The sequence below is a fragment of the Thermobia domestica genome, chromosome 4 (genome assembly GCF_964235325.1).
Source record: "Thermobia domestica chromosome 4, izTheDome1.hap1.1, whole genome shotgun sequence".
Taxonomy (NCBI): domain Eukaryota; kingdom Metazoa; phylum Arthropoda; class Insecta; order Zygentoma; family Lepismatidae; genus Thermobia; species Thermobia domestica.
Genome location: NC_137457.1, coordinates 4,545,381 through 4,565,092, shown reverse-complemented (window position 1 = coordinate 4,565,092; position 19,712 = coordinate 4,545,381). Strand labels below are relative to the sequence as shown.

Below are 19,712 nucleotides of genomic sequence, written 5' to 3'. Positions count from 1 at the left end.
TGCATTGAGTGCACGTGATTTCACACTCGTCCTGTGACACCACAACCTTTTTTGTTGCCATAGTTTTGAGACACTTTACACTTTACAAAAGACAAGATATATATAGCAAAAATACACATATACTATAAAATACTTATTTGCTATCCAGACAAGTATTATTCATGACTTAAAGGACTCCCATTCTCTTTCCTTCCTTGAAACCCTTCTAGCGTTTAATTCTAATTTTAGAAAAATTTGGACACTCCTTCTCTTTCTCCCCCTTAGAAAAGGAAACAAAAATGACAAAGTAGCCAACGACTCTACTTATTTCATTTGACTATAAAATTTCTCTTATTAATTTCAATGTTGTAATCAATTCAACATGCCTTCAACCTCCCTCTTTGACATTCTTAAAAAATTTCAAATCTATCGGTTGCCATTTAAACTGAGATCCGTTGCCATGGAAACAAACGTTGCCATAACAACCATTCTTATCGCGGTTCACCAACTCAAACTGATTGGCATGATAACTGGTATTATTCAATAAGCATTTTCAGATCCGTTACCACAGTAAACATGGTTACCATAGCAACAGTCTTGTCACGTGTCGCCACTTTAAAACTGTAAAAGGGAGAGTCGTCGTTGCCATAGAAACAAACGTTTCTTAATTTTGAACATACTAGATTCGATTGAAGCGAGAAAACTTTTCATCGGACTTCTAAAGAGAATGAAATAAAATAACTAAATACATGACCGTGTTTATTACATCTAGGATTCCCAGTCACGACCTCCTTTTCAGTTTTATTAAAAAAAAAATAGAAGAAGAAGATGAAGAAAGGAAAAGGAAAATAGAAGAGGAAAGAGGTAAAGTAAGAAGGTAATAAAGAGGAAACTGTTACTGAATATTTTGAAAAAATATGGTAAAGAAAAGTGAATAATTATCGAATTCCAATAGCTATTGGGTTAATATTTGGTATTAAGGTGATCAAGGGTAGACACATGTTAACCCATACATCCCCGATCTAGATCCATTTAACCCCAACTACCAAATTATCCCGATCTAGATCTGAGATAGACGAGAAAGTTTAAGTTTACAGTTTATTCAATATTTCCAGAAGTTCTAGACTATTTTCCAATATTTGAAAAATAAAAGACGAAGTTGATGGCATGTTAGAATCGACCACAAAGAAAAAAAAAATCAGAGTATTACATATTCGTAGAAGATTTTGACTCTCACAGTTCTCCCATGCTGATCATTTGTTCAGGCTACTCCAGTCCTTTTTACTTCCTTCATAGAGCCAACTTAAGTTAGTATTAACATTCAATGAGTTTAATTGATAACTACCATTAATTATAATAAGTCACACATATATGTCAAAATAATGGATGCACTTAATAATGAACCTACATTTCACTCACACACACATTCATACAGGACAATGTATACTTCGGGTTGTATTTAGTTAAATTAAACTAACCTAACTACATTACTATATACATTTATTACATTTCAATAAAAGAAAAATTAGTTGGACATAACAGGGAAAAACTTAATACATGGCAAGAATGTTTCATTAACATGCATAGAAGTTCGCTAATTTTATCAAGACCAAATAACACATTTCTCTTCCTATATATATATTAAAAGTTGAATTACATAAAAGAGAATTTGACAAAAAAAAATGAAAGACAAAAATAAAAAATTCAAAGATCAATACATTTAGGATTCAATGTAATGAATATATATATATCGTTGCGGAAAAGAAAGAAAAAAAAATATAATTGGTTAATCATCCTTAAAAAAAAAACACTTTAGTAACATTTTATTAGGTCTCTGTCCCAAGAGGAGACATTTCGACGATTTTATGAGTCTTTGTTCTCACATCGATAATAGCTCCCTTTTCCAACTCTCTTTTCGCACTGTGGTTTGTGTCCATGAGAGTATTTAATTATTTTTGTTTTAACTATAGACAAATAGTTGCTTCATATCATATATATATTTATATTTCTCATTTCGTCACTCGACGCACTCAATATAAAATTTCAAAGTTTATCAAGGTTAAAAAAAATTTATTAAATCCAGTCACAGACATTGAGAACATATTTCCATATTCCGGTATTCACATTAAATTATCAACCAAATTTCACTTCATTAAATTTAAGACCAGTAATTTTCTTTATAGTATAGATCTTGTAGTCAGAAGATTCTAGTCACTGAATAGTTAAATTTCCGATCGTAGGGGAAGGATTTGTTTCAGAGTTTACTGATAGAAGATTCGTTGGTGGGGCACACTGTTTCGTAGGTTATTAATTTCACTTTGATCTTGCGAATAAATTTGGATGAGGATTAGGGTTATTTTACTTATCTTACGACCTGCTACTTGTTTTACTTACATGCGGTATTTAACATTATATTCAACTTTAATAGTTACAGACATCAATAACCACTCAACAAAATGTAATTTATTACAATATACGCGGTAACGCTATATATCACAAATAGTTGGTAAAGGTCGGGTGTCAAAAACCTTTGGCAACCTAAATAAAACCAGGGTAAATACCGAGCCCATTACATACATACTCGTATATATATATTCATATTACTCAATACAATAAATTTTACTTTAATATCCATCGTAGTATTTTGTCGACGTTTAAATTTTACATAACCGTTCATATTCGACAAGTATTCATATTTTATAAATATTTATATTTTATTGGCTCAAAGACAAAACAAAAACCCTGACTATCAAAAATTCACTTTTTTTTTCCTCATAAGGTTGCAACAATGTAATTTATATGTATAAACCCGATAATCAATAATCATTTTCAATTTACTAAAGATCCGCGTAGATATATAAAAAATAGTTGACATAAGAGGTGGAAATGCAACAAAATGAGCAGGCACGTAACTTTTAAAACTATGTAAGCACATATATAGATGTATAAAAAAAAAATCAATGTTATTGGAAACTAGTGGGCCCAGACTACTAATACATACACACTATATGACCAATCAATAGAAATAAAAACCAGTAATCAGTTGTCAATGGATATAATTTGTATGATCCATGAATAACGAATGTTTCTAGGAATCCGAAGGCATAGTGTACCTTCCCATCAATTTCTCCAGTGGTGGATTGAATATCGCGAAAATGGTCCCGAGATGTGCTGCAATACCTCCACGAATTGCATCCCTCGATGTCTCAGTTAGTACATACGATCGAAATAAGTGATATGGAATATTGTACATTTTCATGAGTTTCAGAAACCAGGGGGGGGGGGAGGTTGAAATTTAAAAAAAAAATCTCGAAGTAATGAAGACAGAGAGAGATAGAGAAGAAGGAAGACGAAGAAATAGTGGCGCCAAAGACTTAAGTGGGAAATAACTAACGCTACAAAGACAGAAATCGAATTTCGCTCTCAACAAAATCCATAGTCAAAATATTCTTAACATGCCAAAAGGGTGGTCTACTCAAATACGTAGACTCAAGGAACGCCCTGCTGCCAAGGATGCAAGTTCTGTGTCCATCAGATCCCAATCCCACAAGAATTTGGTTGTAAGATTGAAATCCGATCCCCGTATCCGGCCCAAACCAGCAGGTTCCCGGAAATCGTCCGGAAGGTTAGAGAAGGCGCTAATTTAGAATTTCAAGAAAAAAAAAAATCATCCGACCTCTTGGAAACTAGAAGATTCCAGAATAGGGATGAAATTAGAGTAATAGCTAAGGTATCCCTAATTAGTAATTCGCCAAAATTAAAAAAATTAAATAAATAAACTGAATTTTGGATCGGTGATTTCAATTACCGAAACATCACCGATGGCTACCCAGCGCAGACATGCCACCGTCTGGGACGTCGTTAATTTCCCTCATCTAATTAAACTAAGAAAAGACATGAAAAATACTTAAGGGGACTAGGGGTCGACGTCCGGGTACGCTAATGACATGAATATTAATTTAGTAGCAGTTGATTTAATCGGATAGTCCGAACTGAGTTATATGAACACTGCACAATAACTAAATAAGGTAAGCGACAAAAAAAAAAAATCTCGGAGAGGCAATGAATGTTAAAGGTACAAATGACCGAAACCTGTACTTTTCGATGATCACAGGATATAGCAGTTGGTTTTCTTAATTATCATTTCTGTCAACCTTTAGAAGTAATTCCCACATGATGCTACTCTATCTATTGAAAGGCTTAAGATCTGGGGCTGTTATTATGAGGTACATAAATGCAAAGTAACACACAATTCCCAACTATAATTTACTATCCAAGTAGCAAACTCGGTTGGATGAATGCACTGGTGTAGAAGTCAAAACGCGAGAGATTTTTTTTTCTTTCTTTCTTTCTTCGTAAACATATTCATATTTTCACTATATAAAATTCACTAGGCCTATCCATTTAAATATAGGGGTCGTCATCTCGTTCATATTATATATCATATTATTAACATATCATTACATTCATTCATTATCTACTAATTTTCGCACGAAGTAATATTTTATAAACACCCTATTTCGTACATTTTACACGCAGGCCATACACATATTTACATTACGCAGTAATAAATATATATATATATATATATATATATATATATATATATATATATATATATAACTATCACAATCTATCACGCTCAAACCACCACACGATCACATTCATCGAACCACGTACTCTTTATTTCGAAGCACCCAAATTGTATTTACCTTGCAGGTTTAAAAAAAAAATCATACATGTATTTACGGAAGGTTAAATTGTCAATGATTAATCTATTTCTGATTTGTTGATAAAACTGAAGCAACAATGGAATTTTCTACAGCCACGGGAAAAGAGAATTTAATACTACATTTTGAAACAAACAGTAACAGCATATGGGCTTTACTTCTACTAAGAAAATAGGTATTCTTTATTTCAGCAGATATTTCAATTTCTATTGACCCTAGCAAGCTGAAATTTTTCGCACGGTAAGATCTCATGTTATTTTATACGAAGGTATACTCATCTGAACCGAAAACCATGTCCAATGAAAGTAATTTTTGAATAAATGACTAAAATCCAACAACCTAGATCACTAAGTTATGCGATGTCGTATTGTCAACAAACAATTGAGTACCGAAACCGGACGCTGTGGCGCTGTAGTGGAGGCATAATTTACCGTGTACTGAAATCTATACTTGTACTCATTAATCAGAAATTTAATATTTACTCTGGTTTATTTCTGTTAGGAAAATGGTACTAAATTAACACATATTTATACACTGTCCTAACCGAAATTTCACACACTCACACAAGACTACTAACTACATACACCACTGCTAATACTATACATAAAACAACTAACTAAACCAAACATGCACCATTTAGTTACATGCATGTTGACAAAATAAATACTCCCTTCTGATATATACCGTCGGCTCTATTTAATTTAGAGGGGGCAAAATGAGAAAGGTAAACACTAGGTCCAATTGACCTGACCAATTGTTTACATAATGACTACCAAAAGTTGATGCCCGGGGGGCACCTTAACGAAGTTTATGGAGGGTCCCTTCCCCTAAAAGGGGAAAAGGCCCTAAAACGAACAATAACTAACCCATTCCCCCGCTAGAACCGGTTCAATTCAGAAAAGGGGATAGGAGCCCTTTTAAGCTAACTTAAGCTGCCATTATGATTATTTACATTACAACTATCAAACCTACTACGTACATGCACTTACTGTAAAATAAAAAAAAAATCACATCTACCTAATACACGAACAACATGCACTAAACAGGTCGTAATTTCCCTAATCCTAACTGAGTTTTAAAATGTCAAAAATCACTTTCCTATATTGTCTATTCTTTGGCTTGGATAACGAGCAATATGGCGTCTGTAAACACAAATCCTTATTTCACTGAATTGCAGCTTCTTTACCAAAATTTGTGGATTTTCCGGGCTCCTATTCCGTTGTAAATCTTTAACTATTGAATTACATTATATGTTACCTTAGTTGTCCTTGGAAATTCGAATCCTTCCCGAAAAATATGTAGCACAAAATTCACAAGCTGCTCCTGCTAGTGTGTCTTCGATTATTCTGATAACATTGCGCCGAAAAAGCCAGAGGTAGGAGAATTCCTCCAATCAGAACGAAAACTTTAGCCGCGGAAATTACAAAGCGAATGGAAATTTGGTAAATCCAGATATAACCGGATCTGAAAGTGACTATGGACTACTGAGAGGGGGTGAGGGAAAAGGTTAGGTACCTGACTAAATTCTACATTGGTCTGAAATTAAGAAAATTTATATCCAATGACAGAACTATGTTTCGGTATGACGTCAGAATGGTAAACCTGGAAACTTTTCAACTTATATATCAGAAAATGGGATTTACACTTAATCAAAATATAAATAAATATATTATACAGTGGGAAAATATGGTTATTAATGAAACCTTTCGATTCATTATATTTAATTCGAAGTAAAGGGAGTAAATAAATTGTGTAGCTAAACCGAAATTGAATAAAAAAAAAATTACTAGGTACAGGGTGCGTAAAAAAAAAATTGCCATTACTTTCAACTGTAATGGTACATTACATAACCTTTTGGTAAAACGAGTGTAATGTTACTATATAAGCACAAATATCACAAGCATGTATGTTTCAAATGCATCTACTGTTAACAACTCAGTATCAGTAACACAACGGTGTGGTGGCTTGAATAGCAGATAATGTGGTGGCTTAATATAATAGATAACTCACATGTTTCTTCAGCTAGCCTGTTGACGTTACATCCCCTCTGTCCTGTATTCCAATATATACGTAGTCGTTGAAGTTGAAGTCCAACGTTGAAATGTTAACTGCTACTTCCTCGATGAGAATTCCAAGTTGTCGCCGTATTATTAGACGAGTACACTTGCGTAAAAAGTTTTGATGTGAAGAACAACAAACTATCACTTCCACATATAGATAAAAAACTTTGTCACTTTGAGTTTTACTATAGAACGTTTACGTGCACGTCATTGACTATTAGTAAAAGTGAGTATGGGCAGCCTAACTGCTGCTCTCAGAAGCGCGTTGGAACGAACGTCGACGATTGCCTCGTCGATTAAGTGCAGAGCAACTGCCCCTTTGTCCAGTCAGCTATTGTGTATAAGTTCTGGGTGCTCGAGCGCCCCGATGATGACGTATACTACCAAGTTCACACTCCTTGGCCGAAGAAGTGCGGCCATTTTAAATAATCAAATCAGCGTTGAGCACTGAAGAGAAGTAAAATGTTTTGCGACTTTCCCGATTTTCCGGAGTTAGAGAACGTTCACAAAGAGAGTCGTTGTTTCTGCGTCGTATGTCCGTATATGGTTATGAAATCGAACGGAAGTCTACCAACACAGATGAACAAACATTCCAAAGCGGTGACAAAGAGTTTCTAGAACATTTTTATTTATACGAGGGTTGATTAATAAAGTTCAGAATAAATCTATTTTCTCAATGTTTCTTTTAAATTGCAAAAAAATGAGCTGTAGGACGGTGACAGTTTACTCATTAGATACAAGTAGAATGCCCGTTCTTCACACGGAGAGAATACCTTTGATTTTGAACTATCAGCAAACAAATTACGGACCCCACTAATATCGGACATTTTCAATTATTTTTACATTCCACCATCCCCCCATACGAGTACTAATGAGAGTAAATTTGAATTTAAACCATAGAATACACCATAGAAGCAATACCGCCATGTTTTATCGAATAATTAACTCTACAGTTTGTAGCAAAGGTGAAGGAGGTACAACACATAGTTCATCATTGAAATTTTTCATTGAAATTTTAGAGGATATTTTAAAAGCATCTTAATTGAACTACATGAGATTTTTTTAAAAAAATACAGTGTGTTTCAAAAATCCCCTAACATAGGTAACTCTGTTATTATCAGAGTTACAATAAAATATGACAGGGGGAAACCGTCTCCAAATATAATGTTTTCAATCTAAAGTGATATTTCTTTTTTTTTCAGTAATAGTAAAAAGTGAATAACGGAACCTACCTAGGTATTACTAATTTTTCATGTGAAAAAATCCTTTAAAAGGGACGTAGTCGTATTTTATAGATCGTTCAGCAAGGAATGCAGAAGACATTAAGAAATTATTTTTGTGCAAAATTAGATGGGACTGATTTCAGGATAATATCTCATTTTTGTCCCTACACTACGTGAGATAAGACCTACTTTTTAAAATAGCATCAGAATTACCTTTCGGGTTTATATTGACGGTATGTACTCTCATTGGAAATCTATTCTGTAACAACATACTCGCAAAATATGTATGCAGAGAAGAACATGAACACTACGAAAAGCATTACGTGGGTGCGATCCCTGGTTCGATCTTAGTTCACGCCAAGTATACTTTGTGGTGGACAAAAAAAAACGTGCGTGTTTTTTTTCGGGGTTCTCCCAATCTCTTCCACTTCCTTCATTCCACCATTATCATATATCTCATCATCAGTGTACCTTAGCCTCGGTGCGTAATCACAGGACGTTAAACCAAATAAAAACAAAAATCGGAAAATAAAATTCCCGTTAGGCTAAGGGAGACGTATGGTTAAGGAAATGGAATAATGGTGGAATGAAAGTGTGGGTGGACACGGAAAAACTTACTTGGTCGGGATTCGAGCCAAGGACCCACACAGCAGAGGTAAGCGCTTTACCATTGAGATAGTGAGGCCCCCACGAAAATCGGGTAGAGGATGTTGGAATCTGAATGAAAGAAAGAATTTATTTAGTTGGTATGATTAAAGTTCAGCGTCCCTTTCAACAACCAAGCTATATAAGACATGGACGTATAATTTTAACGTGGAATCCGAACCACATGAGCTCACGCGTGGCCTCGCGCAGCGTATCCGCGAACGCTCTCGGCTTTGGTGCGAGTGATCCCGTGTTGAAATCCCGATGGTCAAAAAAAAATTAACAACACTTTTAGGCTAACCGTCTTGAATGAGGTTTTCCTTATTCACACCAGGCAAATGCAAAGATGGTGCATAAATTTGTTCCTCCCTACCTCCTCGGATAGTGTGTTCACCGAGGGACGTCATCCTTCACTCGTGACGGGCTGACATGGCAATAGCTACAAAAAGTCCAGAACTCTAATTCCTAATGCTAATCATAATTAGGTCCCGCCGAGAATTGAACCCTGTCTTCCTCGCCGAAGACATGTAAGGTAACTATATAACCATAGGGAAGCTCTTAATAATAATAATAATAATAATAATAATAATAATAATAATAATAATAATAATAATAATAATAATAATAATAATAATGAAATGAATTTATTTAAGTGTGATGACTCGTAGGAATGTCCTTCAAATTAAAGAACTGGATGCTAAATGAAATTAAAGGATTGTAAAATTAATTTTTTTTTGTGCTTTGCAGCTGGAAATCGAACCACTACCATATGCACCAAGGGTGCACGCGCTAACCACTAGACTAGCGGGAAGGGGTATAGAAAAACTGAGAATATTAGCCAGCAGAAATGGAAAATGAATAGGGAGGTGTTGCGTGTAGTGGAAGACGAAACGTCAATATAAAAGATAATTAAGAATAGTAAAACAGGCTGATATTCAAAAGATGTAGTTGAAGTTAGTAGAAAGAAAATTAAGTATAGGAGAGTTATGTAGTAGAAAGTATTAAGGTGGATCACCACCCGGAAGTCAGTACATATTTTATCTCATTCACTTAACTACTGCGCAATGAAACGTTACATATTATAAATATTGTACTATATGATAAAGTTATGTTTCAGCTACAACACAAGACACTGCTTCATTTGATTGAGTCTTCTTATATCGAAAGGGTAACAAATAAAAGAAAATATTTGTTTCGTTTTACAATGAGCACACAAGATGGCACTTGCTGTTAAATCTTATCAGAAGTGCTCGATTTTATGAAATGTTTATTTGAATGTGTAAAGTACTTTAAAGTAACGATCTTATTACGAAATAGATATATTGTTTGACTGTTTTACGTGTTATGTTTCCTATTTTATTTAAATATTAATTTACATTTAAGGAAATATATTTTGAGAAGAAACTTGCTCAGAACGCCATAATGCGTTATTGCCAAATTTGTACGTTTAATTCTTGGATTCTAGCTTTGCAGTTCGAGAAGCGGAACTTTGCTGTGAATTGCGGTGAGGGTCGAAAACTAATTTCTCCAGTAAGTATCCAAGCAAAATCCCATGATTACTTCCTTTATTATCTGGCACCAGTAAACACTCGACACTACCTGGCAACGCCGCACTATTCAAGCAGTGTTTATCATAGCATCGAGAACACCTAGTGACAAAAGAGTTTGGCTTAGGTCTATAGTAATATGCGAGGATATTTCCAAACGTTCCCGACGTGACGCTGAAATTTCGCGCCACTGACAATTAGCTGTTCATGACATATGGTGCCATCTATAGGAAAAATAACGTATTAGTTTCAACTTTCTAGCTGTATCAATTAGTTTGAGATTTAAATAATTTGTTATGCGTTAAGGTCAGGCCCATTCTGCGTGACAATTCTTCAGTGTACACAGCTGTTGTTGCCAAGACTATTGAAAAACTGTTGCTACATGGAACATCCACTCTAGAATCCCGATTTAGTACTACAGGCTTGTCAAGATCAGCCGTCTGGACTGAAAGATTGCCATGCAGAATGGAAGTTCAACGCACAGCATTCAAATGGTTGTCTCCACCGAACTAACACAGGTACACAGTTAAAACTGATATTTGATTTGTTCCGAAGATGGCACTATATGACATGAATGACTTGCCTGCCACTGGCGTGATCTTTCACAGCTAGTTTTGAAAAATTCGGAACACCTTTTTACATAAAATCTAAATCTCTTAGTGGTAGAGCGCTTACCTCTGGTTCGTGTGTTCCTGGTTCCATCCCCGCCCAAGTAAGTTTGTGGTGGACAACATCGTGTCTTCTTGAGGGTTTTCTTGAGGTACTCTCGTTTCCTCACACATTGTCATTTCACCAATCATTCCATCATCATTCACTTGCCTTAATCATTGTCTCCTTTAGCCTACAGGACATAATCGAGAGACGTTAAACTGAAAGAGTTCATTTCATTTCATTTTCAAAATCTAAATGTAATGGTAAGTAGTCAGCCTATAAAGGCGACAAGCGTGAATTTGAGTTGCGAGTTCACACCAGTCCAGCAATAAGATTTCTCTATGTGATTCTACCATTATTTCGTATCTATTACTTTTAATAAACAGGGTGTTTCAAAACAACACCGACAACGTTTGGAAGGTGATACCTGACACCAAGATAAGAGGAAAAGTGTAGACAAACTTGGGTGCACAAATGCTTCCTTTCGAAGTTATAGGCTGCCGAAAATATGAAAAAAAAAAATAAACTTTAAAGGTCCATAGCTTCAAAACTATGGATCCTACCTTAGTCGAGTCAAGATTACATTTAGCAACTAATATGTGCGCTGTCCAAAAATACATGTTTCAGAATCTTAAGGTACTCACGAAGCAACTTTTATAGAGGGAGTTTGGCTACAGGCACACAATTCGAAATACTCACCAACTACCTCCATAAAAATTGTAGCGGAAGTAGGATTCTGAAACTTGGATATTTGGATAAGTCACACACTAGTTTCTAAGTGAAGTCTTGACCCGACTACGGTAGGTTCCATAGTATTGGAGCTATGGGTCTGCATAGTTCATTTTTTCATGTTTTCGGCAGCCTATAACTCGAAAGGAAGCATTTCTGCACTCAGGATCGTTTATACTTTTTGTCTTATCTTGGTGTCAGGAATCACCTCCCAAACCTCGTAGGTGTTGTTTTGATACACCCTGTATATATATGATAAAATGAATATATTATACAGTTACCTGCCCGTAGATTTTGAGCCTCCAAACCAAAGACCAATCCCAAAACAAGCAGAAGAATTGCGCTTCTCATTTTGATGTGTTTCCACCAACAATCCAAGAAGGGTTCTATTTCCCCTAGTTTGTCACCTATATTTATTATATCGCCCAGTCAAACATTAAGACTAATGAAAACCATCTGGTCTGTCTTATCTCGAGATTCTTTTTAATAAGTTCGTTTACACAAGTAAGCTACCAGTAAACAAGCTTTATGTTTTGAAGAGAAACAAAATGTGTTTCTCCTAATTATATTTACATCTTCTTAAACTGCTAAGATAACTTAACTTGTCTTCATTAGCAAGATTTTCTGTTCCAAAACTAATCTTATGCAATTCCGGTTTCTATTAGTATTAGAAACGCCAAATTAAAGAATAACATGATAAAAATACGGTGACTTTTTTTTTCACAAAATGTATTCAGACTTTTAGGTTAATAATAAACAAATAACAATTATAATAAGTGATAAGGATCAGAATGCTAACTTTCCTGGAACATATTTCTTAAATTAAACAATCATACTCCAATTACAGCTCGAACATTTATTTACAAACACCGTGCTCGTGGGTTTTCTCGGGGTTCTCCCGTTTCCTACCACTTTGTTCATTCCAGCATTTCACTCATTTCTCATTATCACCGTCTCCTTTAGCCTAACCGGCATAACCGTGGGACGTTAAACTTAAAGATTTCATTTCATTTTTATTTCGTACATTTATTTGTAAAATATGGACGAAACCATAAACTTTGTGTCGTGTAAAGAAACATCACCACAAAAATTAAACTATCTATTGTGATTCTTTTGATGAGAATTGACTCATTTGTTAGTATGTATTATAAGGTTATTTATCAATAATTTATTTCTGAACTAACAAACCCACTCCATGGACTATGTAGTCCGGGGAATCAATGACGCGTTCACAAAAGCTCTCCATTGACTTCTCTCCTTAGCCAGCTTATTAGGGACGGCCAGAACCGGTTCCTGGTGGAACCTGTTTCCGGGTCTGAACGGATCCGATTCTAGCAGATCCGGTTCCGGAACCAGTTTTTCGGATCCAGGTCTGGAACCGGTCCCTGAGATCCGGTTCTGGAACCGGGTTTTCGGATCCAGGTCCAGAGCCGGTTCTCAAAACCGGATCTCCGAGAACCGTGTGGCCATCCCTACAGCTTATCCTCTTCCCACAATCCCCTCCCCACAATGATTCTGGAATAAAAAATATGTTATTGTTGTGCTTATAGTTTGAAAAGATTTAGTTTCTGTAAAAAGCATGAACATTGGAATCAGTTTCTTCTTTTTTCTTTCTCTCTGGGTACACGGTAGCTCAGTGGTAAATCAATCAGTTCTCGTGCGAGGGATCTCCGATTAGTGATGGGTAAATTCCCGGGAAGATATTTTGCGAATATTCCGGGAATTTATATACAAACATAAAGAAAATTGCATTCTATTACTATATTATGATTTCAAAGTTATTTTTTTTATCACAGTGTATTATTACTGTTGTCTCCAGAGGATTCCTTAAAATTTATATTCTGAACGGTATTATTTTATTTTATTAATATTTTATTATATTTAGAGAGTACGCATAAAAGCATATTTACTTACAATATATTCTATGCAAGTAAATATGTAGGAAAAAATGGTATACTAAGTCCACATATTTTTACACCTCTAAACAGTTTAAATTTACATGTAAGTGAATTTTCTAAGCTTGAATCTACTACTGATATAACTATCGGGTAACTATCGGAAGTCACATGTCTCATCATTTTATCAACATTTGCGCATATATACTTATGTTCACAATATTTGTAAGATACTAACTCATCTTTAGAATTTTGCATGTAACATTGCCACACGACTTTACGACATTTCTTCGTGCCCATTTCTCGAAATTTCATGCGTTAATTCACATATAAGAGAAGTCCGAGAACTCTTCAGAAATTCGAGTCAGAGACAGGAGACAGACCGACGTCTATTATTAACAGTGGTTCACGGTATATTGATGTTACTTCACCTCTATTTCTAAAGAAATTCTACATTACTTTACAAACTGGTTCTTTTTCATCATTGGTAAATTAGTTGTTTGCACTTTTTAGTGCAAATGGAAATGGAACTTAAAAAGTCATATTATTAGTTATATAAAGTACAGTCAACGAATTTTAAGTTTTCTAACCTCCAAATTAAAATATTTAAAACCTAGAAGTAAATAATAATAAATAAAAATAAAGTAATAAGTCATATGCTTCTTATAATTTGGAAAATAAAGTAAAGAAATGGAAATAAATTCCTTCCCGGGAATTTATGTCAGGGAAAAAACCCGGAAATATTACCACTGTCCATCACTATCTCTGATTCGATATCAAGTTATGTAATAGTTGATTGGATTGGAATTTATGAGCCTTTTCAATGACTTAAGCTATATGGCATGTGGATATACAGATTAATATGGGATCCGAACCACATGAACTAATGCTGGTAAACCAGATTACGTAAGTTTTTGCTGGACGATATCATATCCGTGTGTTTTCTCAGGATTTTTCGTTTCCTTCCATAAATATTTATACTCCTCCAGTTTTTACTTAGTTATTCACTTTTAGCATTTATCAGTCAGGAACATAATCATGTGGGCCAAGTCCGAACGGAATGCGAAATACGATCTGAGTAGTAATCACAGAACCACCATTACGAATATATTCCTTCACATCAAACGCACGATACTCACCGCGCCACTCCATTACGACTACTGTAAATGGCACTATACCACTATCGAGCGATACTCCCTCCGTCGCCATATCCCCACCACAACTCACACAGCGCCCTCTTCAAATACGGGAGGTCTTTTTGCCTTACCCTGTATTAGAATTTCCTACACATGGTTGCAAGAATGACTTTCTAAGGGAAGATGGATGACCAAGATCTTTTGAGTGACTTTACTATCATGTTCGGCCACACTCATAAGGAAATTAGGTATTTAATTTCAGGTTTCTTTTCTATTTAAAATTTGATATTTGTTCAAATAACAACATTGCAGTAAATGGCATTTTATCTTTTCTTCCAGGTACACGACCTACTTCAAAGAGATTGAGAACCACTCCAAGGACATTCCAAAGGCCACAACCGTCATCTCCTCCAAACCATCGTCTGAAATACATTCCACGTCATCCGATACCACAATTAAACGTTGTTGAAACACGGTTCAGACCCCAGGTGATGCGAGAAGTCCAGAAGTTTAACTGCAAACGTGTGGATCATGTGTTTCCCATCCCTTCGTACGACAATACAACAGAAGTTGTTTATTTGTGTGGACATCCAGAAATTGCTGATCTTAATTCTAGTGTTGAAACTCTGTAACGGATCCTTCTGAATCCGTGACATTGATTGTTACAGTTATCGATCGTGTGTTTTTGTTAAAAATCCACGATTTAAAAAGAATGATTAGCGTTTGTCTGGATATGAATTTATTAATTTTCTATAGTGTACAACCGTATTCTCAAGCTGTACCGGGTATTCACCCTTTCGTATATTTCCTGAGGTTGTAGTTCTCAGTTAAATAATTTGATTTATAAATAAGATAAATTAAAGGTAAATTTAAATTATAAATATTGCTTAAGGACTGCACATGATTAGACATATTCTTTTTAATTCCAACATTTATAAACTTTTAATCAAAATTTAGTTACAGTAAGAAATGTGCAAGCTAAAATTTCTTTATCAGTATAGTGCATGCTGATTATATGTAATTATTTATATTTTAAGCAGTCTATTTTCCACACAAAGAAATTAATTATTACGAATATTTAACTATTAATATTGCAAATGATGTCGAACAGTGCATAAACGTTGATGGCTGTAATTGCTTCTCTTAATCGGTGCTTGCCATTTATAAGTACGGGCAGTTGAAATTAATAGCAACAAAACAACTGACGATCGAAATTCAGAGAGAAAGTAAAGAAATAGTGCTGTATAAAATAGATATTTTACACATTTTTGGACGAAATAATTTAATATCAACATTTATTTAGGAATTACGGGAGTAAATTTTGAATGTTAAATATGATTCAAGGCAATAATGTTCTTACAGAGATAAATTCTAGTTTATTCATAGCTCGGCATTAGTTGTTAGGTGTGACGTATGAATATAATTTTTGAAAAACTATAAAAGGTTTATGCGTCGAGACGAGTCCTGCTATCGATTTAAGTTATCAAATTTACATTTTGGACCATTTTATCTATGCAAAATTATTGATTGGAACTTTGATAGTGACAGTAGAAGCAATGAAGTAACCTGAGTAGGACTTCGTACGTGAATTTAAGTGTAGACTATGGACTTTTCACCAAGATGAGAATTCATTTTGTAATACTGTAATGTGGTATTCTGACACCGTCAGACAATCTCTATCAGTCATGGGAATATACTGCAGGCACAACGAGGAAGTTTATTTGAGACTTGAACGGTGCTGGATGGTATAACCGTTTTATGAGGTAATCCCTAATCAATTATTTACTTCACAGGAGTTCGGATAGCTGCAGTGGGAATCCCAGGATGACTGATTAATACGGAAAATTTTGCAGTAGGTTTAAATACAAAGTTTTTTTTAGTTATTAGTGGTGGCACTAGCGGCACTGAAAATTAAAACTAATCAATGATAAAGAAATTTCTATAAGCTTTATTTTTCGTGTGTATTTGAACAGTGTGATGATGATGATGATGATTCGTAGCTAATTACCGGTAGCGTCATGCACTTCAGGTTCATAGTGGGAATGTCTTATAGCTGTAATCGCGTAACAAATATAAATTCTCGATTTTCATATTCTAAATTCTTTAGTTGATTATTAAATTTTGTAATTAATGAATGCTAACATACGAAATGAGCTTCGACGGTACCAATCATTCACAGTTGCCTGCCTCAGAAAACCTCTATCTTGTTACCTTACGATTCATGCAATATTTAGAAATGAACAACTTAAGAAAACAGGTAATATTGTTATTATCATATTGTCTGGTTAGTGGTGCCATGCTGGAAATTGGGATTTATCTATAATCAGCTTCTAATGCAGTAATGAATGATTTTTTTTTCGTTTAAGTCAATGCCTCACATTCCATATATGTTTTCTTCATGTAAATATATCATTCTTCATTAATTTCTTTTATTGTTGAATAATTATAGTGTTTTTCATACTAAGTAATAATTATTCGGAGAAGTAAATAGAGCTGGAAATATTGGTATATTGTATCGCCAATGTCATAAATCCACTGCTCTGCTCCTTCTTAACTCACGATAAATAATTTATTATTAGTAGTAATAATGTATGTGTCATTTAATGTTCGTGTGATGGCATGGCTTTTATAAACTGTAATATTCGTCAGAATAAGTAATTATAGTGTAATATGACTTTCAACTTAATCATTTCTTTTTGATACTGCAAGACGACCCTGAGGTGTAATATCCCAGTTTCTTAGCAGGCGCTAGCAGGCCCTATTTATATGTATTAGGTCTAAGTAATGGATAAATGAAGATACGAGCTGCTGTGTTGAGGCCAAACTCACTGTCTAGGCAACTGTTATGTATATGCGATGATGGATGTTTCTTTGTTATTTCTGAAACAATAAACATATTGAACAGGTTATTTTTCATTTCAATTTAAGTGCAGTTACAAATTTCTCAATGTAATTACCAAACTTCAGTATAAGATTTTTAATGAGAAAGACAAAGATTTAATTTCACTGATGGAATTGTTGCTTAGGACAAGATCCTGGTAACTTCTGATCAATAAACGAGATTTTGCTTAATGTCAGTACAGTAGATTTCTTTCAAAATAATGAATAGTGTAAAATCAGTTTCTTTTACATTAAAATATAATTTCCATTTTTTTTAGTCATAATTATTTAATATTTTAATTATTTATTTCTACTTTGGAATAATAATAATAATAATAATTATCATTATTGCAGTTATTATATTCTGTCGACCGGTAAAAAAGGAAAAAAAGAAGAAAAAAAGGAAAAAATTTATTGGTCGTAACATTGGCGACCCTAGCGTCGGATTTGGACTAAGGAACATATTCCAAAAGTGAAAAAAAACTGTAACAAATATATATAAATATAACTATTATTAAATTTATAGTAAGTTTGGGGATAAATGAGTAAAGCTGGTAACGTAAATAATATAAGATTTTCTTAACTATGAGACTGAAGTGCATGTCGTAAGACGATGAATTGTGGTATGATGAAGAGATTCATTAATTCTGAAGTTGATAATTATGAACCAGACACGAGTCAGTGTTGCAAGAAAAAGAAAGCAAAAGCACTTACGAAGTTTGTTAATTGTTACAAATGTGATAATTGGTATCATGCGCGTTGCGTTAAATTGTTGCAATCGAAAATCGATCAGATTGATCGTGCGGAAATTGAGTGGTTCTGTCCTCAGTGTAGTACGCTGGAGGAAAATGAATATGAGGATTTCGAACAGGCAACAGCGACGTTTGTTGAGTCTTCTGAGGAAGTTGTAGGTGAGACTGGTGATAAGAATACTGAACATAGTGACGAACTAGGAATTATGCATTCGAATGAAAAAGAAACCGTCTCTGTTGAAAGTCAAGAACTAGGTGCACGATTAGAACCGGGATTTGAATCTCTAAGGCAGCTCATATTAAGACTTGATAGTAAAATGACAAATATGAATGATACGCTGTCCTCAAAAGTGTCCTCGGAAATAACCTCATTAAAATCCGAAGTGTCCTCGGAAATAACCTCATTAAAATCCGAAATGAGTACAATGAAAAACGAACTAACAGATAATTTTACAAATAAGTTGTCTTCTGAAATGACTGCTTTAAATGATAAAATTTCTTCACTTACTGTAGATGTGTTCGGTGTTAAATCCGATCTTAAGTCTTTCCAGGAAGAAATAAATGTAAAATTTTTGTCTTTGTCTAAAAGTACTGATAAGAAATTGGATACCTTAACAACTGATATGTCTAATCTTAAGGTAGATGTAGAAACTTTCAAACAGAATGTTAGTTCAGACTTAAATAAATATAAAGAGCAGTACGAGAAACAAGTACAGGGTTTGCAAGAGGCAAATGTGAATGTTGTGGCAACTGTTACCGATTTGGAACGCGACGTTACTGCAGGTCAGGAGAAATTCGAAAGTAAATGTCAAGAGCGGAGTACTAGGTTGGAAAAATTAATGCGGGAAAGTTTAAATGAGATAAATATGCGAAACGAAAATTTAGTACAAGATAATGTTAACAAACTTGAACATAAGTTGAGTCAGCTAAATAAAAATTTAATTCATCAAGGAAAGGAACTTAAAGTTAGATACCAAACCTTAAGTAAAGAAGTTAATTATTTGCGTGTAAAGCAACAAGAAACCGTTGTACCCCTTGAGGAAACCGGGCAGGATCGTACTCCGGAGTCGCGAGAGATGATTGAGTTAATTGCTAGAAATCTTGAGGATAGCAATGAGGTTAATTGTGGGATAAAGCCAGGTATTACTGCAAACGTATGTAGTACAGAATCTGATTCAGAATCTGAAACTGAAATATTAAAGGTAGTGGAATCAGGTAATGAAACTAATAATCTCGAACTTATGCCTAAGGATAGGGAACGGGTAGCAAATACCACTAACGGGACAAGAAAGAAAAAACGTTGTGATTGTCGAGAGAAAAGAAACAGACTAAATTCGCCTGAAATCGTAACTTCAGGAAGTGCGCAAAATAGATCAGCTAACATTGAAAAAGTGGATGTTCTATCAGATGGGAAGGTAATTCAAGTTTTGCCCTCTTGCGGTGCGAGTCAAAATCCACCTTATTCTCGGGAATTAAAAGATTTCC

The 19,712-nt window shown here is 34.6% G+C and overlaps 1 protein-coding gene across 1 annotated transcript in view; it reads right to left on the bottom strand.

Moving 5' to 3' along the window:
* The window catches only part of LOC145683675 (uncharacterized), a 28,350-nt gene extending 16,348 nt beyond the window's left edge, over positions 1-12,002 (bottom strand). Inside the window, exon 1 of the mRNA XM_081755023.1 lies at positions 11,846-12,002. Within this exon, the coding sequence (XP_081611149.1) occupies positions 11,846-11,915 (70 nt within the window). The 5' untranslated portion in view covers positions 11,916-12,002. The remainder of the gene's footprint in view (positions 1-11,845) is intronic.
* Between the last annotated feature and the right edge of the window lie 7,710 nt (positions 12,003-19,712).